At 39.0% G+C, this 24,802-nt stretch overlaps 1 protein-coding gene across 1 annotated transcript; it reads left to right on the top strand.

The window, feature by feature from the left end:
- Positions 1–311: 311 nt before the first annotated feature.
- On the top strand, positions 312–24,322 carry BMS1 (BMS1, ribosome biogenesis factor). Its single transcript, XM_027649528.1, has 23 exons — positions 312–404; positions 881–1,123; positions 1,480–1,670; positions 3,052–3,131; positions 4,659–4,847; positions 5,336–5,478; positions 6,725–6,846; positions 7,369–7,565; positions 8,264–8,400; positions 8,953–9,797; positions 10,580–10,681; positions 11,619–11,776; positions 12,307–12,388; positions 13,343–13,419; positions 14,444–14,626; positions 16,138–16,326; positions 16,968–17,148; positions 17,670–17,728; positions 20,071–20,193; positions 21,212–21,359; positions 22,243–22,418; positions 22,923–23,084; positions 23,796–24,322. The coding sequence occupies exons 2-23, from the start codon at positions 948–950 to the stop codon at positions 24,030–24,032; spliced, it is 3,957 nt and encodes a 1,318-aa protein (XP_027505329.1). The 5' UTR covers positions 312–404; positions 881–947; the 3' UTR covers positions 24,033–24,322.
- Positions 24,323–24,802: the final 480 nt, after the last annotated feature.

Genomic DNA, 24,802 nt, shown 5'->3' with positions numbered 1-24,802 from the left:
CTTTTTCACACGCATTGCTGGGGCCACACCAGCCGCTTCACACGGGGGCTGCCCCGAAACCCGGGGGGGCAGCGGACGAGGCCCCCGCGCCTCGGTGCTGTGGGGCCGGCCCCGCCGGGCAGCTACCAGGGGCTTGCGGGGAAGTCATTTATTCACAAACACGGGAAGAGGGGCCACTTCCCGTGGCTGGTTCCTGGTTCCCGGTTCCCTGTTCCCGGCTCCCGGGGCCGGAGGGACACCGTGTCCGCCGGCAATAGCGCTCCGCCGCAGCCGCCGCCATGCCCGGAACTCGGCGCGCAGCCGCTGTTTCCGGGGGAGCTCAGGAACGGGCCGGTGGGTGGGAGCACACGTGGAGCGGGCGGCGGGACCGGAGCGGACCCGGCCCGGGCTGACCCCACAGCGGTGTGAGGGCTGACCCCGCAGCGGTGTGAGGGCTGACCCCGCAGCGGTGTGAGGGCTGACCCCGCAGCGGTGTGAGTGCGACGGCATTGCGCAGCGGGTGGGACACCACTGCACAGCGGTGTGGAGGGGGGACGCCATTGCCCAGGGGTGTGGGTGGGACAGCACTGCACAGGGCAGGTGTGCGGTGGCGGCCCCGTGGGAGGACCCGGTCCCGCCCTCAGGGCCCGCGGTGTGCCCGGAACCCCCGTGCCGCGGGTACGGGCCGTGCCCCTCGCCCCCCACCCCGCCGGGGCACTGCGGCCTACCCGGAGCCCCGCGGCCCTGGCGCGGAGGGCCCCGGTGCTGCCGTGCGCTCTTGAGGCCGCGCAGTGCGAGAACGAGCTCCTTTCCCGAGCTGGTCAGGTGATGGTGGCACGGTGAGCCCTTCTCCCGCAGGTGTGTGTGCTCTGTGTGCTCACTGCCTGCTCTTCTGTGCCAGCTGAGCCCGGAACCGCACAGAGGAAATCTGCGTCTTATCGGTTGTAAACAGCTGCTGGAAGAGTGAGATGGAGGAAAAAGAGAAGAAGAAGCATCGTGCGAAGCACAGCGGGCCAAAGGCAGAGAAGAAAAGGAAGCGTTATCTCAACAACCTGGGAATAGGAGATGAGGAGGATGCACGGAAGAGAAACCCCAAAGCCTTTACGGTGCAGTCTGCTGTGCGGATGGCCAGGACCTTCCATCGGTAGGAAGTGGGAATTGGTTATAGAGCATGCAGGGTCAGCTGGATGGACAGGCGTCGGCTGGGGTTACTTTGTTGCTTTGTCTGGAAGGCATTCTAATTCACCAGATTGTGTTGTAGTCTATACCTGTGTCAGAAGTGTGATGCTTTCTGCATCTGTGTTACACAGTACAGCTGTGTTGATCAGTGATAAAAAAAGTATAGCTCCTTAGACTCCATGGGAGTTCCACATACATATTAGTATCTGGGCTGAGGGTGAACCTTTGTTTCCAAGATTTTGCAAATACTGAAGGCTTTCAAAGAATAAACATTGCTGTTTATTACGTTCCTCTATTTATTTATTACAAATTTCTTCTCAGAACTCAGGATTTGAAGACTAAAAAACATCACATTCCTGTGGTTGATCGCACTCCTTTGGAGCCACCTCCAGTGGTCGTGGTTGTAGTCGGCCCTCCCAAGGTTGGGAAGAGCACTGTGATAAAATGTCTCATTAAGAACTTCACAAGGCAAAAGCTGGTTGAAATCCGGGGTCCTGTTACAATTGTTTCAGGTGAGAACAAAGAAATGGAAGTGCATATTTTGTGCTCCTTATTTGTCTGGCTTTTAGAGCTAGGATGTGTCCATGTTCTCGTAATTCTTGGTCATTTTGAGAAAATCATTTGGATGTGCGATCAGGCATACTTACAGTAGAAGAAGAGTGAGATTTAGGCTTTGGGGGATTTGTCACTCTAAGCTTGGTTTTCATTCTGCTGGAATCCCAATTCTCTTTTGTTTTTTTTTTTTGTTTCTACCTTTCTGACCTTTTTCCCCATTTCTTCCACCCCCCAAACCTTTCACAACTTTGCCTTTTCTAGTGGGTTCTGTTTTCCCTTTTGAACTGTTTTTCTCTGGCTTCATTTTAGCTCTAAACATGTTTCATATTCTTTCAGTTTCGCTGTCCTTGTGTACCTTTTTTTCTTAAGCTAAGGAATACTTTACTTAGCCAGTTCCACTTACATTTCTCCACCTCACCCCTTGGTCAGTTCCTTCTCCTTTTTGTTAAGTTTTCAGTCCCAGTTTCCATTTGTCTTGTTCCCTTCATATGTTTCCCTAAATGTTTCCAAGGGGATCACTGAGGTTCTATGCAGAGCCCACAGCACTCAAGACATAAATTGGTAAGGGAGATTTTGCTTGAAGACAGATAACTGTATGTTTGGTAGACTCTTCAGAGACTTTTAACTAACGAGTCTTGTTTTTGCAAGGAATGATTGACAAAAATGGGAAAGAAAAAATGGAAAGAAAATTCATGTTTCGTTTGATTTCCTAATTGGTCTACTGGATCTCCAGTGTTGAATCTTTCAGTTGAAAAGATAAAGAAATAACCCATGATACCTGTTGTCTGTAGTTGCTTAAAGTTGTTACTAATGTTGTCTTAAGTTCAATTACCTGACTTGAGTTAGTCAAGCCAAGTTACCAGTGGGTACTTTTTTTCTTGTTTGAATACATGTTAATAAATTTTTTGGTGTGTTAATCCTCTCTTTTTTTTAAAGACTAGAACAGAGTATATTTTTTCATAATAATATCAAAAGAGCAAAAATATATGGTAAAATAAAATTCACAGTGTTAACTGGGGCAAAAGACAAAAGAAGCAGAGATTTTTTTTCCCCAAAGGTAAAAAAACCCAGTTTTTTGCTATTAGCATTGTTTGTGGAAAAGCCCAAACAACTCATTTAAAACCATCAGGTTGAGTACATTATCAAACAAAAAATTTTAATTTAGCAAAATTAAAAACTTGTAAAAACACTTCTACAGTGGTGCATGTTGGACAATCTACATGTTAGACAAGAATTTGAGTTCCAGATACCCTTCAGGAATGTGACCTGAAAAGAAAACCATGTCCTAATTGGTTTGCTCCCTCTGTTTCAGTTTTTGATTCTTAATTCTGTTTTCAGGTAAAAAGCGCAGGCTAACTATTATTGAATGTGGATGTGACATCAACACAATGATTGACCTGGCTAAAGTTGCTGATTTGGTAAGTTAGTACTGCCATGTGATTTTTACTATAATTATATTGAATATACTACTTTTGAGTGAACTGCACCAATGTCTGATTTCTCTACCTGTTGCTGTCAAAGGCATAACTGTTTTTGGTTTCAGAGGAACGGGACTTAAGCTTGTTGACAAACCTAATATTCTGGAACAGCCCCTAGGACTTTCCTCATCCTGGGGGTGGAGGAAAATAAAGTGTGTGTGGTGATGGGGAGCATGTGAAAAAAGGGTAATGCAGCTGAACTTCATTGCTAATGCAACTGTTAAACTTTTAATGGAAGATCTTATAACGAGCCAAGGTGATACAGTGACTTTTCATTAAGGGATTTGGTTAAACCATATAAATCTGAAAATTATTTTTAGTCAAACAGTTTTCAACTAATGTCTAAAGCAATATGTGTTAGTTTTCTAGTTGTTTTTGGTATTTTTATGCACTCTGATGTCCCCATATTTAAAGATCACTGTGTGGCAAAACAACTGATTTCAGTGGAGTGTGGTCACGACTGTAATTTAGTTATAACTTTTGAGTCAGGGAATTACATCAACTGATCTTGGGGATCCAGTGTACGATCCTTAGAATTTTACTTTATGTGTGGATTTGGAGTATATTATTGATAGCTGATAGGGGTTTGGGATCCTTGTCTAAGTATTAACTATATAAATATCTAAATACATGTGCACACTGATGTAGATATTGTTCTACTTACATGTTTTCTGCCTGAGTAAGGGAGATGCATTAACACAAATGCAAAATTTTTGTGTTAGTAGATGTGACGGATGTTTGAGGTTCTGTGTGCACATGGTGATGCTGAGACTTTATTTGACTTTATTGTTGGGGGGCTGAGATTACACAGTTGCTTGAAGATCTCTGTTGTCAGTTCCCCTGTGTTTTAAGTTCTTTATTGTTGAGACCGTGATACGACTTAGCTTCCAATTTTCATGTGATTGTTGGTTGCTGTTTTCCCATGTCAGTGCATTTTAGTGATGCCTAACAGTAATTGCAAGGTGTGAAGCTAGTTTGTCTCATTTTACCAAAAGAGCCTAAGGGGCATTGGTGCATCCAAGACACAGATATAAGAATTTTGTTAATTTTCTAAGATGTTCGTGAATATATTGGAAGATGCTCAATTTTGCATATTTTAAATTTTCAAGGCAAACACTTCTTCAGATCTTATTACAGTAGTGTATGTTATTGCATTCCTAGAGCAGCCATATTCTTCTATATTTTTTTTTTAGAGACAATGAGCAAATCAAGTCTATATAAAGGAGATTTGATTGCCTGGGAGAAGAGATTTGATTTCCTAAGCCTCATTAACTGCTAAAGCAGCTGAGATCCATACTTTAATTAAAAACCAAAGTGAGTTTTCAGGTTATATGAAAATAAAATACAAAACCTTTTGCAAGATTTTGGTTTCCAAGAAGCTTATGACTTTAAAGGTGTGGTCTTTGAAATTAGCTAACGTGGGCCCCATGGAATTTCTGTAGTGAAATGTGGATGTTGTGTTTTCAGGTTCTAATGCTTATTGATGCCAGCTTTGGATTTGAGATGGAAACATTTGAATTCCTGAACATTTGTCAGGTACATGGATTTCCCAAAATTATGGGAGTTCTTACCCACTTGGATACATTCAAGAACAACAAGCAGTTAAAGAAGACTAAGAAGAAGTTAAAGCACAGATTCTGGACTGAAGTGTACCCGGTATGACATTTAACATTATTTTTTTTTATATATTTTGCTTTATGGAAGCTAAATTAAAAACGGGGCAATACTTAAGGGTTTATTATGTTCTTACATCTTTTAAATAATACCGTAAGTGAACAATGTGGGTATTGTATCAGATTATATCATCTTTCTTCTATTTGCAGAAATATTTGTGTGATTATTCTTTATCCCAGTGTGGTAAGCTACTAAACTTGCTACTAGTGAAAGGTGTGTTATGCAGGTGCTGTGCAAGGAGGATCTGCTTGTAGGTCTGTACGAGGTCTTCTGGATGTGAATGGTTTTCCCCTGAGATTTAGGGAGCAATTTTCCTGTTCAAGTAAACTAGTCAGTTTGATCCCTAGAACCAGTTGTAACCTGCAATATCCAACTATGATTTACAAATTAGAATTGTGTTTTTTTTTTTTTTTAGTTTATTAGGTATTAAACAGATGTTTAACGTTTTTATGCCTTTTTGATGTGTTTAGGGTGCTAAGTTGTTTTATTTGTCTGGGATGGTTCACGGAGAATATCAAAAGCAGGAAATTCACAACTTGGGGCGTTTTATCTCGGTTATGAAATTCCGACCCCTTACTTGGCAGACGTCTCACCCGTATGTCCTCGCAGACAGGTGTGTCCTTTTCTCTCTCTTCTTCAACCTCAGTGCAGGTAGCACCTGCTGTTTGAAAAAGCTGTAATATCAGACCTCAGCTCTGTGGGTGAATGGGTGTTTAGTGTTACCTGGGTGGCTTTGGGAAGTGAAAGCCTCCTCTGCAGGTTTGTGCCATTAGCTTTAGCCATTCAGTTTTCACTTGTGTCAGACCATGTATATATCTCTGGCATATTGTAAATACTTTTGAAACACAAAAACAAAAATTAAAATAATCCTACTTGTTGATGATTATATTGAATGGATGTGGAAAAGGAACAGCATTCCAGCAATTAAACAACAGCTGGTGAATTAGTCCTCCGAGTTTCCTGGAATATCCCTTCTGCTTCATCTCCATGTCTGGTGTTTGATTCACAGTCTCTTTGGAACATGAAACTAATCTTTGATGGTGGCTGTGGCTATTTGGGACGTTACCTCACCTTTCATGTTTTATTACCAGAATGCTTAGAATTATGACTAAACTCCCACAAGAATCCAAGGTGCCTAGAATGAGCCTCTTTCAAAGCTCTAATTCTTTCGGAAAAATTGTCATGAAAAGGTCCTGCAAAATGCACAAAGCAAAGTGAGGGAAAACATACAAAAAAAAATTCGGTGGTTTTTCAGTAACATTGTTTTAGGCTGTGTAACTGTTACAGTTATTTTGATTGTTGGGTCAGTTTACAGCTGATCTGCAGCCAGGATGCCTGTCCCATTCTCTTCCTTGACTCTGTGTTTGTGTTACCTCCCTTTTTCAGTGTTGGAAGGAGTTTCTCCCTCATCTACCTGCAAACAGTCATTTTCTGTGGTAGCTTTTGTGTTGCTCACTGCCATTATTAGGGAAAAGAAGATATTGTGTGGCTGCAGGGAACGTGACATTCAGCTGTTTGACCTCTAATGACAGAATTAATTTGAGGAGAGTTGTGTGTGCAAAGTATATAAACAGTAGTTAAAATATGCTAAGAAAGCAGTATGTGTTTAGCGAAATGTCAGTAAATCTTCTGGAAATACGTTGTTGAACGTGATCATACAACTTTTAAAATACAATTTTAGAAAGCTTTCAGAAGACCTTTTTCTGTGGATTTTTTTTTTTCTTATGATTATTCTATTTTGATTACTGGAATCTGCAGAGCATGCAGTGGCAGCAGTTCTCTTTTCTTAAATTACCTTTTTTCAAAAGTTACTGTTGCAACTGCTGGATATTTTAACTTTCATTTTTGATGTTGGGTAGAATGGAAGAGTTGACAAACCCAGAAGATGTTCGAATCAATCCCAAATGTGACAGGAAGATATCACTTTATGGATACTTGAGAGGAGCACACCTGAAAAACAAAAGTCAAATTCATATGCCAGGTAATTTATGAGATTCTTAAACTCTTTCTATACTGAATAACAACATGAAATTATTTGTATCTTTAAACTGTATTGTAAAATATGTTTTCCACATTTCCAAATATGTTATGCTCTTGGAAATAATTTTTCATAATACAGGTTTTTGTGAAAATAAGTCTTGTAATTAGCTTTGCTTTTAATTGTGCAGTTTTGTTGCAGTGTTAAATACAATATTCACAGTGTTCAAAGCTTTTCAGAAAAGTGGGTTGCTGGTTTTCTCATTTGAAAACAAACAAACAAACCATAAGCTTGGCAGGATTCTGGTGAATTTATGTATGCTTCACTAAGTTCAGTAGTAAGACAGAAGAGTTGGATGTTTGGTACAGAGCTTGCTATTGATAAGTTACTGAATGCCACAAAGTTTCTGTTTTGGTTTGTTGGGTTTTGTTTGTTTGTTTTTTTAATTTCTTCTTGGTGAGTTGCACACATTTCAGAATTAAAACTTTGTGCAAACCTTGTTGCTTCCTTTGTTTGTCGCCCCAGGTGTTGGAGACTTTACTGTGAGTGATGTGAGTTTCCTACCAGACCCCTGTGCTCTCCCTGAGCAGCAGAAGAAACGTTCTTTAAATGAGAAAGAGAAACTCGTCTATGCCCCTCTTTCAGGAGTTGGGGGCATTGTATATGATAAAGATGCTGTTTATATTGACCTTGGTGGAAGCCATGCTCATGAAAAAGAAGAGGTAAGAGAACGCTGGTGGTGACTTGAATTCTTGTGCAAAATGTAGTTTTTATCCTTAGAGTCAAATTAAGTGTTTAAAAATAAGCTGCTTTAAAATAATCAATCCTTATCTATCCATAGTGGTTAATTACTTTTTTTCTCCTCCAAGGATTTCAGAGAAGGGATATTTCAATTATCTGCTATTGTGCAAAACATTTGGAAGATCGGTTAATAATAAGTACTAAAGTTTGTGTAATAACTGTCCAAACATTGACATAAGATATATGAAAACTCTTGGTACTGGGGTATTATCACCCAGGGCATAGTGATTGTGGGAGAACACTTACAGGATTTGACTGGTCAAAGGGAGAGATGGAAAACATTTGCCTACAAACAAATTGAATTCAGCTTTTTTCCTGTATTCTGCTAAATGTTAAATACCTTTGGGTCTGTGATAATGCGTGCTTGCTGTATTTACTGTAGTGGTTGCATACTGTGAAGAAGAGTCCCTCTTTAATTTTTCTTGGTTTGGTATTGTATATATTCTTGAAATGTGAAGCAGAGAAGGGAGACCTTGCTAGTCTGAGAAAATGTTTATATAAAATACTCTGCATTCTTTTCTTGCATATGCATATTTCTGCTGGCAGATAGACTCATAGCTGTTTTTTAGACATTTGTTTATCCATTTTAATTGAGAAGTAAAAAATCTTGGCTTTCCAGGAGGAAGTGAGACCAAATCATGAACTCGTTCAGAGCCTCATCTCCACACATTCAGCCATTGATGTTAAGATGGCATCAAGCAAGGTCTCTCTCTTCATGGACTCCAGACCCTTAGGTTCAGAAGATGTAGGACAAGAGTAAGTTTTAAATGCTGAGCAGTGTTTGAGTGTGAACGAATCTCTAATTTCAGGCTCTAGTTTAGGAAAAATTCTCAACAGAGCATAGTTAATAGAATGGCATATTGTCTAATTCTTCCTCTTCTGAGATTACTCATATGCTACATGTGTATTTTGAGATAGAAATAATTGATACTAGAAAATTTTACAAGCAATATAGTCCTGCCTTCCAAGAATTTCTTGCTGATATAGCCCAAGTAGCATATTTCTGTTTTTCTTCAGAGTTTTAGAGAACATCAGTCATAATCTTCAGTAAAATTGATCGTATAACATATTTTCATTCCATGGAAAATGAAGAAATTTCCTGGAATTATTTATGGCTACAGCACAGGGTGTATTCTTGAATTAAGAGGCACTCTTACTTAAAGAACATCATTGCTCTTCTGAATGTTCTCCATCACCTTGCTTTGTTTGAAAAAAAAAAAAAATTGTACAATTATTTAAAAATATTGTATCATTAAAATTTTATTGTACTTTACCATCCTACCCCAAATGTGATCTTTGGGAAAACAGGTTTGTGATGCCAAAAGAAGAGAGAGAGCTTGATTTGAAGACCGGAAGAGTACGTCGGAAGGCCGTGTTTGAAGAAGAGGAGAAAGAAAATGATGATGCAGTAAGTGATGATGAAGATGACCAAGAAGAAGAAGAAGAAGCAGCAATGTCTGAGGATGGAAGTGACGGTGATGATGAAAATGATACTGAGGAAGAAAGGGAGAGAGAGCTGTTAAGGGAAGAGATGACCATTAGGAGAGCCAAACGTATGAAAACAGAGGTGCCCAAGGAAGAAGCTGTGAATGAACTGCCAGCATTTGCAGACAGTGATGATGATCTTGAGATGAGTTCTGAAGAAGAAGGTAGAACTGCCCCTGAAGACAGTGAGGTAGAGGAAGATGATGATGGTGATGAAGAGGAGGATGAGGAGGAGGAGGATGAACAAAGGACTTGCAAAGATGAAAGCTCAGATAGTGAATTTGAGGCTGCAAAAGAAAGAGCTGAATCCAAGCAGTATGATATAAATAGTGGACATACAAAAACAAAATCACAGACCTCGGATCACAGTCTGAAAAGAAAGGCAGTGCTCACTACAGATTCGGGAAACTGCACAGCAGAAGAGGCATCAGAATCTGAGGTTGAAAACTCTTCCCTTGATGAGGGTGATGGTGAAGGAGGATCACATGATGAATTAGAAGCTGAAGAGTCAAATAGTGATGGGATTCAGCACAGTCAAGCAAAGAAAGCTCATAGTGTTAGACAGACTAAACTTAAAACTGTAGAAGATGAGGATGATGATGTGGAGAACCTCCTGAGAGAGGAAGAGGAGTACGAAGAAAAAATAGATCTTTCTGCTGACACAATAGGTACACTATAAATGTTCAATTTTTACAGTCCATTTTTAATTGTATCAGTTGGAATTAGTTGTTAGTAAATACTGTTTAATCTTGGCTCTCATATATATATATATATATATAGTTGTTAAGTGGCAAACGTCAAGTTAGGGAAGCTGGGAATATCTGCTAGTAAGCCTTTCACTTGTAATGTAGTGTGCAGGTCTGAGATTTCCTTCCTCTAAAACAGAGGTGATTCATTTTATAAACTTCATTGATTTTGCATATACTTGTCGTTATAGCTGTGTGTGTAAAACAAATTAGGATGGTCTATTACATGTAGAAAGACTAAAATATTCTTGAGGGAGTGTTACTAAAATACCTTAACAACTCATTGAACACTGGAACAGGTTGCCCAGAGGAGTTGTGGAATCTTTATCTTTGGAGATGCTCAAAAGCCATCTTGACATAGTGCTGAGCAACCTGCTGTGGGTGACACTGCTTGAGCAGTGGGGCTGGAGAAGATGACCTCCAGAAGTCCCTTCCAGTCTCAACCATTCTGTGAAGAAGATGTGTATCATCATAGACATAATAAAATCTGTTGCTATTGCCAATAAATTCTTAAAATTTTGTCCTAAAATTAGGACTTGTCATAAAAAAAATCAGTGATCTAATTTGTTAGCCACAATTTGTGTTTCTGTGTATATATGGAGTATGAGAAAAAGAAACTGTGGGTTGTGTGTACACTCCCTAAGCCTTTTGTCATATCCTTATTTAAATTATTTTTGTAGCTCCTAATTCTTGTTCTTATTCAGGTGCACTTAAGTGGAAAGAGGACCTTACACAGAAGGCAGCTGAGGCCTTTCTAAGACAGCAACGTTCAACCCCCAATCTTCGTAAACTTGTATATGGAACAGGTACAAATCTGTTTGGAAACTTGTCTTCATATATGGTTACTTTTTAACTAGTTTTCAAATCTGAATATTTGAGCACTGTCTTTTGGTGGGAGGCTTGAGGAGAGTTAATTGACTTTTTAATTGTAGAACTAGTACTCAAAATAAAGAAAGTTTTTTACTTTTCCAATAAAAACCATTTTGAGCTCATTTTCCAGAGTATTCAGTTATTACTCATGTTTTCTGCTACAGTTATTTCAGTTTTACAGTTATTTCTGCTACAGAAGTTTGATCATTTATGTAATTGTCTGATAGATACTGTGCAAATCCATTGTGGTAATTGTGTTTCATAAAGGGATATTGTTTGTTGGCTGTTTTCAGGAATTTCTGTCTCACAGTGACTGGAATATTCTCTTAGACATGACTTAGTATTATCATATCACTAATGAGGTGTTTGCCAAGGAAAAAAATAGCTAGCTGGCTTAAAAGGAAGAGAAAATGACTATTTATGTAATTTTTCCAGTTTAATGCACAACTTCTCTTGTCACTGTATGAGTGTACAAACCTCATTATGCAAAACCTTGTAGATCACAATGAGAATTTGGCTTTTTTAAACCTTCCCTGGTACAAGAGTGGGAAGATTTTCTGACAGATTCTTGATTTACAGGCAAGCTTAATGTCCTTCCTCTTCACAGATAATTTTGGTATTGTTCCTATTTATGATATTGAACAAACATCCTGTGTTGACTTACTAGGCAATGTTTTTTTCAGATGATTCCAATTATGCAAATAACTGGATCAGTGTACCTTTTTCTTTGGGCTTCTATAATTAAAACTATTTTTAGTTTGCATCTTTTATTTCCTCAAACTACTGCAGGTATTGTGAAACATAAGACAGTGGTTAAAGAATGTAAAGCATGTGCTGTGGGGGAAACCATCACAGGTTATATGTTTGATTTAGTTGTAGAGGATGAGGACCACGAGAGCGAGGATGCAGACGATGAACTCGGAGGTTTGTTTCGTGTCAGCCGTCCAGACAAAGAATCCAAACAGAAGGCTAATGCTCTTGACTGCTCCAAATTTCTGATAGAAAAGCCGCAAGATTGGGATTTAGAAGAGGTAATACCATTGGATAATTGTTTCTGCATATCCTGTGGTGGTTATGTCCTGGCTGTGTTTCATGAAGTACTGCTGCGTTGTCACTGAAACAGACCTACGGGAGCTGTGCCCAGAGTGTCTTATATTCTGCTATTTGCTGTCATTAGAAGTAACAGATTCCAAGGTCTGTGCTTACAGGAGTGGAAAGTTACAATAAATCAATTCAGTGCTTGGCTGTCTTAAACATCATAGTTTGCTGTGTATTTACCAAAAAGTAAAAAGCAGAGGAATCCTGAGTGAAAATTCAGTGTAGGGTAGAGACCTTGTTAGTGTAAAGACCTTTGTGCAAGAGTTAAGGTGGCTTCATATTCCTGCTTTTGCTGAGGCATTGTGTAGTTTTGGTAATGGTGTCTTGGTGTGGAGCTGCATGTGAGACTATCAGATTGTCTCAGAGGTGGTGTCTCTGATGGGGAAGTAGGGAATGTATTGGAGAAGGTTTCAGTTGATGACAAGCTGTAGCTGTGCAAGGCAATGACATTGTTATTTTGCAGGTTATGAGCAGTATTCGCGACTGCTTTGTTACTGGAAAGTGGGAAGATGATAAAGATGCAGCAAAACTGTTGGAGGAAGATGGTATGTGTAAGACTTCTAAAACTGATCCATAAGTACAGGATTTTTAAGGAAAGTATGACTTTTTACTTAGGTATGTAGAGTATTTTGCCTTAGTGATATACTTGCAAGTTTCTTTCAAACTATTATATAAATTATTACACAGATACTAATATAATTACCCATTGCTGTAAATCTCTATATAAACAAGTGGTAAGTACCACATTCTGAAAATTTACTTTCTGAAAAATAGAGTATATAATTTCAATTATGAAATGGAGTCCTTGGTCAACACTTGGATATGCCAACTTTGAATTATGTGTCTGAGTTAAGCAATTCATCCTCTATGTATATTTTATTCTTTTGGATACTCATGGTAGAAATAAAAAAATTTTTCTTTAATGGGAAGACAAACTTGCCATTCACATTTGGCTGAAAAGTGAGATCTATCTTCAGATGTTTTATAGGTGGTTTTTTTTTGTTTTGTTTTTTAAATTAGGAAATATTTAGAAAATTTTAATAATGTGGCTGTATCTTGCATGTGACATAATTGTGATTAGACAGGTTTTTGTAAGCATTTGTTTTTAACCTAAGAATTGTCAGCTATATTAATTTTTTTTTTTAAATTAAACAGGAGCTCAGTTGCTCTGCTGGTGTCTTATGTCATTAGAGTGCTAACTAATGTGCTGTGTGGTCCTTGGGATGATCTAAACTTTATTTAAATTTTTTAAATCATAGAAGTATTGAAAGGAAACAGGAGGAGGCACTGGAGTTCAGCTAAGAGCTTTCAGCTGAAGCTCTAGAGAGGGCAGAACAGGCTTATAAAACTGCTGATGGGAAGAAAAAATATGTGTGCTGAAACTAATTTACCGAGCATTACTGAGAAATGCACGAGACTGAAAATATGAGAAATGGTATGGAACAAGAAAACAGAATGGCTAACTAACAGTCAGATGTCTTGGGTGCTTATTGTTGCAGAAGAACTGTATGGAGACTTTGAAGATCTTGAAACCGGTGTTGTGCACAAAGGAAAGGGTGCTGCTGAAGGAGATGAGGTCTGACTGCATTTTTATGTTCTTTAGCAACACACACGTGTATGAGTTTCTGATCAAGTGATAGGCAACCTATGTAATAAATTCAGTTTTCATAGAATCAGTAGGAAAGAAATCAGTGGTAACAAGGAAGAAAAGATGAGTATTGCCAACTTTGGAACTTATAAATAAATATCTAGAATGGCAAGTTTCTAGTCTGAGTCTGAATTTTTGTTTAAAGTTAATTATGTAGGAGAAGTCACCTCACTTATTTAACAGTAGGTGTCAGGCTTAATCAAGAGCTGGATGATCCGGAGGCATGAGAGAAGTATTTTAAAACCAAATGTAATCATAACTGTTTGTACTATGTCATTTCATCTGATGCAGAAGATTATAGCACTCTCTTTAAACACAAAATTGTGAGAACTTGACACAATTTCCTAGTCATTCCTCTTATCTGCATAAAGGAGGCTGGTGGAAGCAATTTTATACTGTGGCTTGGATATCGTCCAAGAACAGAGCTGTAGTTGTCTGTGAAAATACAAACTGAAAAATCAATTTTTTTTTTTGACTGAGCAGGTTGATGGCTTTGCATTTCATTGTAAAATTAAGGGTAATGGCATAATTTTGGCAGTTTTCAAACGGTCTGTGAACAGACTTCCTCCTCTCTGGCCTCTAGAGTGCTGCCTTCCAGCACAGTATTACTCAGTGCTATCAACAATTATTTTTTTTTCTCTTGCACTATGTATGCTTATATTAGCTGTACAATAAGAGGTAGGTCAGTTCTAGGGTCTGTTCCCTTATGTAAAATGAATGTTAAGTCAAAAAATTTTTCTTAGTGAAAAGGGATACAATTAGATCATGAGATCTTTTGGTCACTGCTGAAGTTACGTCTTCTTGTATGACTAGCTTACTAATTTCTGTCTCAAATGGAAATATTTTTCAAGTGTCTAATAATTTGCATTATGAAGAAGTATTGCTTAATAGTGTATTAATGGGTTGTTTTCTCTGAACCATTTTACATGTTTGACAATTTACTGTTGTTTAGTCTGGAAGTGAAGAAGAGGAAGAAGACGAAAAAATGTCCAAACCAGAACCTGAGGAGGAGGAAAAGAGAAAGGAGCGCATGGACAAGAAACGGAAACTGAAAGAAATGTTTGATGCAGAGTATGATGAAGGGGATGCCACATACTTTGATGATCTTAAAGAAGAAATGCATAAACAAGCACAGGTACAAGGTGTTAACTTGACAATTTATATGGCTATATGTCTTCAAAAATACCCCAGAGAGTTTTCCCTCCAAAGCTTTTTTTGTAGAGACACATGTGACGCTACTTCAGAAAGTACACACAAAGAAATACTTGCTAGTGATTTTTTATGCTTGAACTTTTTGATTCTGTTAGCTGGAAAGAAAAGCCAAACAACTGAAAGCTTAATTTAAACTGAGGGCAGTAGTTAAATGACTGAATAAGCCAGAATGTGTCACCTAAACTTTATCTACTTTAACAGTTTGCAACTAAAAAAGAAAAGGCATCTTTTTATGTGTAGGAAGGTGAAAATCTTTCCAATACTAATTTGTACCATGTATTTTCCTTGTATTATTTTTAATGTGATTTTTTGCAATCTTATTAGTGGATAAGTAAGTTCTGTGTAACAGTCTTTTTCCTCCGTCAAGTTATTTTGAGGAAAAAATAATTATGACTATTGCTCTGTTCGTGTGGTAGAAGTAGTGTAACTGCATCCAGAATTTGAGGTGTTGATGTTGTTCCAGGCCTTTCTTTTTTTAGATAAGAACTTACAACCTTAAAAGTAGCTTCTTTCTTTGACTTGGAAGAACATTGCCTTCTATTGCTAATAACTTCAGTGTCTTCTCTGCTGGCAAAATTTTGCCCTAAATAGTCATTAAATGGATTGTTACCTTCTTGCATTAGCCTCTGTCATAAGTGATCATATGAGCTCTGATATGCTGATTTACTAAAAGCACTGAAAGCATAAATAAGGACATTCCAGTAGAAGAATAAAAGAATTTACAACTGTTCACTTGAGGTCTGTTACAGAAATACATATCAGCAATACTCCTGCTGTGAGATGGAAGGGCAAGGATCTCAAAACTGAGGATGTGCAAAGGCTTCTAGAAAAATAAACTTGAACCAAATTTGTGCTGTACCTCAATACCTTGAAAAGGAAAATAAGTAGTTATTTTGCTGAAATATGGTGTCTTATTGGTATCTGGAAACTAGAACCTCCTTGTTATTCACAATATCTACATTTGTGTGGTACAGAAGAGCTTTTGACGATGCACAGTGTGAGGGTGCACAAAAATATTTTTAAGCTGCTGAGTAAGGTAGGAGCCCAGCCTCCTCATAAAGTGACACCGTAAAGATGAGGACATGATCTTTAAAAGGTACTTGGGCTCCTAAATAAAAAATGTACCTTTGGCAGCTGTATTTTTAAAACTCAAAGTCATCGTTATGAAAGGTATAACAGAAGTCACTCAATCATTTGCTTCTCTTGGGTACTGTCTTTCAAGTAGACTAACAGGCCCACTTGGGATTTCAAATTGGAAGGAATTCATGGTGGCAGAGATCTTGCTCTGAATAAAAAGTCACAAAACGTATCAGATCTTTCCCAAAAAGATTTATATAAATGTTAGCATGTTTTAAATAGAACTGGCACTTCATGAACAAGTTGTTAATACTGGAATTTTGTGAAGCACATGGTGACTTTCTCTTTGTCACATAGCTTAATCGAACAGAATTTGAAGATCAAGATGATGAGACCAGAGTGCAGTATGAGGGCTTCCGGCCCGGGATGTATGTTCGAATAGAGATTGAGAATGTGCCATGTGAATTTGTCCTGAATTTTGACCCTCATTATCCTATTATCCTGGGTGGTTTAGGCAACAGTGAAGGAAATGTCGGATATGTGCAGGTATGTAGCCAAAGATGTGAGTGCATTTTGTATCAAAACAGGTGTGCTTCAGAGTGTCTGGAGTTAACTATTTTCTGTTTATTAAAAATACAGTAAACCCTGAGAGAAACTTTCATCTGTGTCTCTCAAATAGGGGATTTGCTTTTGACACAGACTGTAACTCTACAGTAGCAGATACTGGATTTTTACAGGCTTAATTGGATAGCCGGAAAGGATTACTGTTGTTTAATGTTAATCTGCAGAGGTGTCTCAGGACTAAGGTCTGATACTGTGATTAATGTTCATCTGCAAAGGTGTCTCAGGACTGATACTGCAATTGCTAAATTGCAAACATAAATTGTATTCTGAGCTTCATGGTCTCTATATAAGTGACCATAGAAAAGTTACTAGGATATTTATAGATACATTTTTTAATACAGCAATTCCTTATATGCATACAATTGTGACTTTGAAGTGAGTGAAAAACTGATTAATCTTTCCAGTCAACCCAATGTTAGTGAGAATGTTTGAAGACAGAAAGCTTACTGAATAAAAAATTCTAGTGTAGATAGAAGTTGCTTTCAGTCATTGCTGGAAATGAAGGCTTGAATCTCAGAATTCACGTTGCCATCATGTAATAGGATTGTTCCTCTTCTAATTAGTTGCGCCTGAAGAAGCACCGATGGTATAAGAAGATACTGAAGACACGCGATCCCTTAATCCTCTCATTGGGGTGGAGGCGCTTCCAGACGATCCCCATGTTCTACATTGAGGATCACAATGGGCGTCACCGGCTCCTGAAGTACACACCACAACACATGCACTGCGGGGCAGCCTTCTGGGGTGAGGGCTTTCTGGAGTTACTACCCTGTGTCACTTAATCACTGTAAATGTCTCAAGCTTGCAGGATGTATCAGGAAATACAACCAGTAGCTTTGGGAATAGGAAGTCTTTAAATTTCCCCATGGAACATAAAGTGACACCAAATAGTATGGGAAAGTAGACAATTGCCTAATACTTGTGAGTTATTTCAATGATTTGTGAATTATTTGGCTTTTAGTCAAATTCTGAGCGTTCTCCTAAGTTGTATCATATCAGAGAGGATCCTGAATTGTTGGCTGTGTGCAGGGAAACACTTGCTCACATTCAGAGCCCAGCCGTCACATGAGTAGCTTCGTGTTAACCATTCCTTTAACTTTCATGGGACTTTGTATGTAAGTAATACTTTGAATGCTTTAAACTTTTCTTTGGTTGTATTTATTGAGAATCTTTGACACGTATTTCTAAGTTTTCTGACTTTAAATAGAGGCTAGATGTTGTGTAATAAAGCTTTTCAGAGGTTTTTTAATTTAATTTTCTTGCAGGGCCCATCACTCCTCAGGGGACAGGATTTTTGGCAGTTCAGTCTGTCAGTGGCACAACGGTATGTTTGTTATCACAAAATGCTGGTTACTGCTTTCACTGGGTATTTGGGTAAAATACATAGATTTGGGGAAGAAGGTTTACATATGGTAGAGCAGTGTAGTTGTAGGAACTGAGAAAGTAGGTGGACTCAAGCTTTTGAAAGGTGTATTGTGATAAGATGGGACACTGTATGGAGAGGGGTTTTTTAAACAATTTTCATCTGCTACACTGAAAGAAATATTGCTTTATTATTTTCTGTGGAAGGATTTATACCTACTTGGTTTTCAGGTATACTGTTGAAAAAGTTTGTCCTCAGTGGGATTTCTCTGCGTCCTGTGAAAATGTTTGTAGATACCTGAATAAAGCTTGTGAGGGACTTCTTAAGAGACCATATACTCAATAGATCAAGGGCTAATGGCTTCAAACTGGAAGAGAGTAGGTTTGGATTAGAATTTAGGAAGAAATCATTTAATCTGAGGGTGCTGAGACACTGGCACAGGTTGCCCAGAGAAGGTGTGGGTGCCCCATTCCCAGAAGTGTTCAAGGCCAGGTTGGATGGGGCCCTGAGCAACCTGATGTCATGGAAGGTGTCCCTGCCCATGGCAGAGGTGTTAAAACTAGATGATCTTTAAGATCCCTTCAAACCCAAACCATTCTGTAATTCCAATTTAAATAGTGTTAAAGCAGTATTTGCCAGGTGCAGTCTTTGTTGCATATATGTTACTCAAAGGTAGATTTATGTTTGCAGGCAATGTATAATGAAAGCTTTGCATGGCATTGTAATGATCTTGACAGTAATCAGAGTGGTGATTATTATCTCCTTCCTAAAATATGCCTTGTCCTGTTGCACAGCCATTACATGTATTAAAAGGCTGTTTTCAGCATGTGTCCGCAGCATCATCTAGTGACTTAGAGCAGTGCATAAAGCACTTCCCCTTTGAGACTTTCTGTCTGAGTAAGATTCTGTTTCATAAAGAGAACTCAGTGAGATAGATAGCAAGGATTCTTAGATTGCTTCCAAGGTAATTAGAATGGCAGTTCTGAAAATCTCATTAGTGAATGATAGGAATGTTATGTCAGCAGCACCTCAAGTAGTCAGTACTAGTCAGTTTATGTTTTTCATGCTGCTGTACTCCTGTAAAGGTTAGAAATTCTGAACTCTTAAAAGGAGTTAAATATGGAGTGCAGGTCCCCTACAACATCCTTATCTCTAAGCTGGAGAGATACTCATTTGAGGGGTGGACTATTTAGCTGATGAGGAGTTGGTTTAATGGCTGTATCTGGAGGGTAGTGGTCAACAACTCAGTTTCCTGATGTACATCAGTGACAAATGGTGTCCCTCAGGGGTCTGTACTGGGACCAGCAGTGTTTGATGTCTCCATCAGTGACATAGACAGAGGGATTGAGTGCACCCTCAGCGAGGTTGCAGCCAACACCAAGCTGAGTGGTACAGTTGACATGCCAAAGGGATGGAATGCCATCCAGAGGGACCTTGAGAAGTGGTCCTATGGGAACTTTTTAAGGTTCAACAAGACCAAGTGCAAGGTCCTGCACCTGAGCTGGGGCAACTCCCAGTGTCAGTTAGAGTCTGGGGGATGAAGGAATTGAGAGAAGCCCTGCTGAGAAGGACTTGAGGGTGTTGATGGATAAAAAGCTGGACATGAGCTGTCAATGTGCACTTGCAGCCCAGAAGGCAAACTGCATCCTGGGCCCCATCGAAAGCAACATGACCAACAGGCCAAGGGAGGTGATTCTCCCCTTCTATTGTGCTCTCATAAGACCCCACTTGGAGCACTGCATCCAGCTTTGAGGCCCCCAGCACAGGAAAGACAGGGACTTGTTGCAGTGAGTCTGGAGGGGGGCCACCAAGATGACTGGAGGGATGGAGTACCTCTCCTCTGAGGAAAGGCTGAGAGAATTGAGGTTGTTCGTCACAAAGAAGAGAAGGCTCTGGGGAGACCTCATTGCAGTACATAAAGGGAGCTTATAAGAAAGATGGGGGTAAACTTCTTAGCAGGGTCTGTTGTGACAGACAAGGGGGAATGGCTTTAAACTAAGAGGGTTGATTTATACTAGATCCAGGGAAGAAGTTTTTTATAACAAGGGTGGTTAAACACTGGAATAGGTTCACCAGAGAGGTGGTGGACACTCCATCCCTGGAAACATTCAGAGGATTGGAAGGGCTCTGAGCAACCTGATTTAGTGGAAGATGTCCCTACTCATTGCAGAGCTACGTGACCTTTAACGATTATCTAGGTGACCTTCCAATCCCAACTATTTTATGATTTTGTGATCTAAATGGTTTCTTCACTTTGTGATAAATATACACTCAGCAATGTCTTTCATCTCTGCATGTTTCAGCCTGACTTCCGGATTGCTGCCACAGGAGTTGTGCTTGATTTAGATAAATCCATAACTATTGTAAAGAAATTAAAATTAACCGGTTTTCCATTCAAAATTTATAAGAACACTTGTTTTATTAAGGTAGGTATGTAGGTATGTATACTGCAAAACCACATGTTAGAAAGGAATGAAACTGGGATTGTCTTTCCTGAGGCAGAAGTTCTGCATTATTGTTGCATGCTGTTCTGGATCTCAGTAGCCCTTCAGTGTGGTCTCTAAAGATACTGATCATTAGCCAAGCAATATGAATTATTGTGAACCAAACAAAAATTCTGCAACAGTCACCTGGTTCACATTCAGTGTGATTTTTTTTTTTTTCCTTCCCAACCCCTACTTCCTTCCTAAAACCCACTGATTAGCTTCCCACAGTGGCAGATACCTCTGGAGGATGTGAACCTGTCCCTGGCATCATTCAGGCAGTTTGATCCTACTAAATTTCAGCTCTGGAATCAAAAATGATTTCTAGCAGTGCTTAAGACTTCTCAGTTACAGTCACAAAAGTGTTTGGGTAGGAAGTGTTGCAGAAATGAATGTTCATTGACCTTCCAGCTGTCCTTGGGCTTTCAGGCTCAGGAAGAAGTTAGGTTATTCTTTGTTTGAGGCATCAAGTAAGTAAGCAGTGACCCCAACAGTGAAACACTCAAGGATTCACACTAGGCATAGACAGATTTTTTCCTTGATTTCCTTGTGATTTTTGAAAAAAACGCAAAGCTTGGAGAGCTGTATTGTGTTAGAGTCTCACAGCTAGCAACTTCAGGCAGCTTGCTTGCTTTTAAGGTATTCTGTGTTCCAGCAAGTTACTATAAGGAAGAACTGTAAAGCTTCTCCTAGAAGTGTTCTGGTTTAGAATTTTAGGTGTATGTATTTAATGCTTAGAAACCTTGCCTGTGATGTGACTCTAAGTAGATTACTTCCAGTAGCTTACCTTAAAGTCAGCTCGGTGTGTTTTTGGTATGATCAGCACTCTTTAGTCTTAAAGACAATGTTATGTTCCTGTTTCTTTATAAGATATGCTTGTAGGACTTAGTTTTTGTGGCCTATGTTGGTCACAGGGAAAAACTTAGCCTCTTGAATGATGGTGGGTAATTCACATTTTCAGGGGATGTTTAACTCTCAGTTGGAGGTGGCTAAATTTGAAGGAGCAGCGATCCGTACTGTGAGTGGTATCCGAGGACAGATCAAAAAGGCCCTCCGAACTCCCGTGGGTGCTTTCAGAGCAACATTTGAAGACAAGTTGCTGATGAGTGGTAAGTTGCACTTTCCATGTAAGTTATCACACAACTTTCATCCTTCTTCACAGGTTGGAAAGCCGTGTCTCACAATTCTGGAATCTGATAATTAGGATGTGAATTCAGAGAATGGGAAATATCTGGTGACATGCAGAATGAAATTAAAAAGAAATGTGTTTTATGTTTGATTTCCTTCTATTACACTCAGAAGTCATATAGTATGCAGATGAAAAGGTTTGAGTTGAAGACATATATCTTCAATTGTTTTAGTGTTTTACACAGCATGGTGTGCCTTTCTCCTTGAACATGATGAATTGAAATTAGTGGTACAAGTGCTAGAAAGACATTTTTCTGAGAAATCCAAAAACTGGCATTGTAGCTGCAGTTAACTTTTTACTGTAATCTTTTGGGGAAATTAATGCAGGGGATAGTTATCTCCTCTGTTTGCTGAGGATCACAGTGATGTTCAGAATATGAGTTCATGCTTATTTGGGTTTATATGACCTGTTTTCCTAAACCCATCAAAATTACGGATAGTGGAAAATAAAAGCAAATTAGCTCTTTTATAGGCAGAGAAAAAGAAAATTGTTTTTTGTCAAGAACTGAACAGGCACATACACATATATGAACTCTGTTACTAGTTCTTGAATATGAATAGTGAATAGGATGGTATTCAGCTGCCTGCTCTTCAGGAATATGTGCTGCTCATGCCTTTATGGGGTTTTGCAGAATCCAACTGTACAAATAGTTGCATTGCTTTTACCAAAAGTTGAAAACATTTGGTATATATACCAAACCATATACTAGCACGTGATCTAGGTATCTGTTCTATTCAGGCAATCTTTGTGTGGATGTGATGAACTGTTGTTTTAGAGCCAAGTAATGTTTCCTTTTCTTTCAGATATTGTCTTTGTGAGGACTTGGTATCCTGTTTCTATCCCAACGTTTTATAACCCTGTAACATCCTTGCTGAAGCCAGCAGGTGAGAAAGATACTTGGAGTGGAATGAAGACAACAGGCCAGCTGAGGTATGAGCGAGGCATCAAACTGAAACAAAACAAGGATTCTCTCTATAAGGTATGTGTCTGTTTTGTTTGGTTTGGGGTTCTTTTAACTAGTGATCGTAGTCAAATTTGCACTGTGTCTCAGACCTGTGCAAACTGAGAGCAGTGTAAATACATGTTCATATATATGCATGTGTGATTTCATATTTTTATCCATGAGGCACAGTCCTGGCATGAGATGGGAATAAAACAGTGGAGAGCAGATTGTTGTGGGTCAATGAAAGTTTATCAAGTAATCTGCAGGGTAGAAGTCTTCTCCAGAAGCTTACTGAGTCTTTTGCAATAGTTACTGGAGTGAACATACCATTCACAAATCAGTGCAAGGATGTTGGAAAATGGGGTTTGGGTTTTGGTTTGGGGTTTGTTTGTTTTGGTGGTTTGTTTGTTTGTTTTGAGGGGTGCTGTTTCTTTCTGGTTTGTGGTGTTTTGTGGGTTTTTCCCCCCTAAAAGATGGAAATTAAAATAAAAGCTTTTAAAGATCACCAATCTTATATATGTTCTATATTCATTCTTTTAGCCTATTGTGAGGGAGAAGAGGCATTTCAATAAGCTCCACATTCCTAAAGCACTGCAGAAGGCACTGCCTTTTAAGAACAAGCCTAAGAATCTTGAGAAGAAAGGCAAGGCTCCAAAAGACCAGTGGAGACCAGCTGTTATCAGGGAGCCTCATGAAAAGAAGGTAATTATCACTTATTCTGAAACAAGGACTCATGAAGGGCAAATGTGTTGTTTAAAACATTCCTAACTTTTGTTTGGCACTTGAATCTACTGCTAGTGCTAAAGATATATATGCTCCTAGTGAAAAACTATCACCTACAATTTGTTCTGTTCCTGTTTGGCACACAGTATGTATATGGAACTGTCACTGAGTGGATGGTGTCTTATTTTTTAGACTAGTCGGTCACCTGAAGCCTAAATATGACTTTTGTCCTTGTCACAGCACTTGCAAGGTATTTCACTTGGATTTAGTGCTCTCATATTATGGGTGACACAAATTGGCAGCTGCAGTTTTTTATTTGACTTGTCATTGCCATGTATTATTAACACAGACAGGATTTGAAGCAAATACTCTGCTTTGAAAATTGAGAATTAGAGTGCTTGCAAAGGCAAGAAGATTCAAACTGCAGTTTAAGTGTTCTACAGTAGCAATTAGGCATAGCCTTTTAAAAGGTATCTAACCAAAATCAGGGTTCACAAAAATTAAAGCTCTTATTAACTTCCTAACAAGATAACTAATTAAACCATTTTGGAAACTGGGTAACAGGTGCAGAGATGATTAGGAACTTGCCTTGAATCTCTGTTTCATTATATATGTCTCTGCTGAGGTTAAACTGTTTCTTACTCACCAAACTGATCTGTGTGTATATTGATTGTCTATTTTCTATTTTAGATATCAGCCCTACTCAGTGCTTTGAGTACAGTGAATAATTACAAGATAAGTAAAGCCAAAGTAAAACATCGGGAACAGCTTAAAGAATATCTCAAAGTTAAGCAGAAGGAGGATGAACAGAAATTCAAGAGGCAAAAGGAGGCTAAGAAAAAAGTCTATCGCATACTGGGACAAAGGGAGAAAAAGAGGCAGAAGTCAAGCTTGAAAGGATCCAGCAAGAGAGAGAAGAGTATGTAAACTTTCATCAGATTTCAGGCCAAATGAGGAAATACAGTAGCTGTGCAATTTTCTGTTGAAGAAACAAAAAGGCCTTGGACTACACTAGATATGCTTTCAAGACAAGGAAGAACTGCAAATATGACCTTGTTCACACTCTTGAATACATTTGGCAATGTATATAAATAAGATGTAGAAGTATGGATTGTGGGTTTTATACATGAATATTCTGGAGGACTTTGTATTTCAGAGTATTTCTATGCATACTGCATATTCTATCTAGCCAATAAAGTATTTTAATGTCAATTACAGAATATTGCTTGTTTGTGTTTTGTCTTAGTACTAGTGGACTTCTGTGGGAGAATGTCTCCAAATATGTTCCTGTCTTGGCAGTACTTTAAGCCGTTTTGCCCTTGGCAAATCTTTTATTAAAAGGTGTGAAGATAACTGTTACTGGGTAGGAGTTTTGGAAATTCTCTATCTTTGATGTGCTGGCAAATGCCCTCAGAGTAGCTCGCTCCTGAGCTTAGATCATCAGGTCCTGCATGAAAGCATCTCAGTTTTTTCCACTTCTCACTAGGTATTCAGCAGATCTTCAAAAAGTGTTCCTAATTGTGTGTAGCTACTCTGTGATTTTCTGTGGGGGTAGCACAGACAGAGTAATTTGCTTCCTTTGGGAACATCTTCCTATGTCCAGCCAACTTGGTTTGATAATACAGTATTAGACTTAAGATGAATGGAGAGAAGTAGTAGTTGGTTTCAATCCTGTTAACTGAGAGTTGAAGTCTTTT

The sequence above is a fragment of the Corapipo altera genome, unplaced genomic scaffold, assembly GCF_003945725.1.
Source record: "Corapipo altera isolate COAL_440 unplaced genomic scaffold, ASM394572v1 53, whole genome shotgun sequence".
NCBI classification, from domain to species: Eukaryota; Metazoa; Chordata; class Aves; order Passeriformes; family Pipridae; genus Corapipo; species Corapipo altera.
Note: the sequence above shows the minus strand (reverse complement) of the source record. Positions and strands in the feature narration are given on the sequence as shown.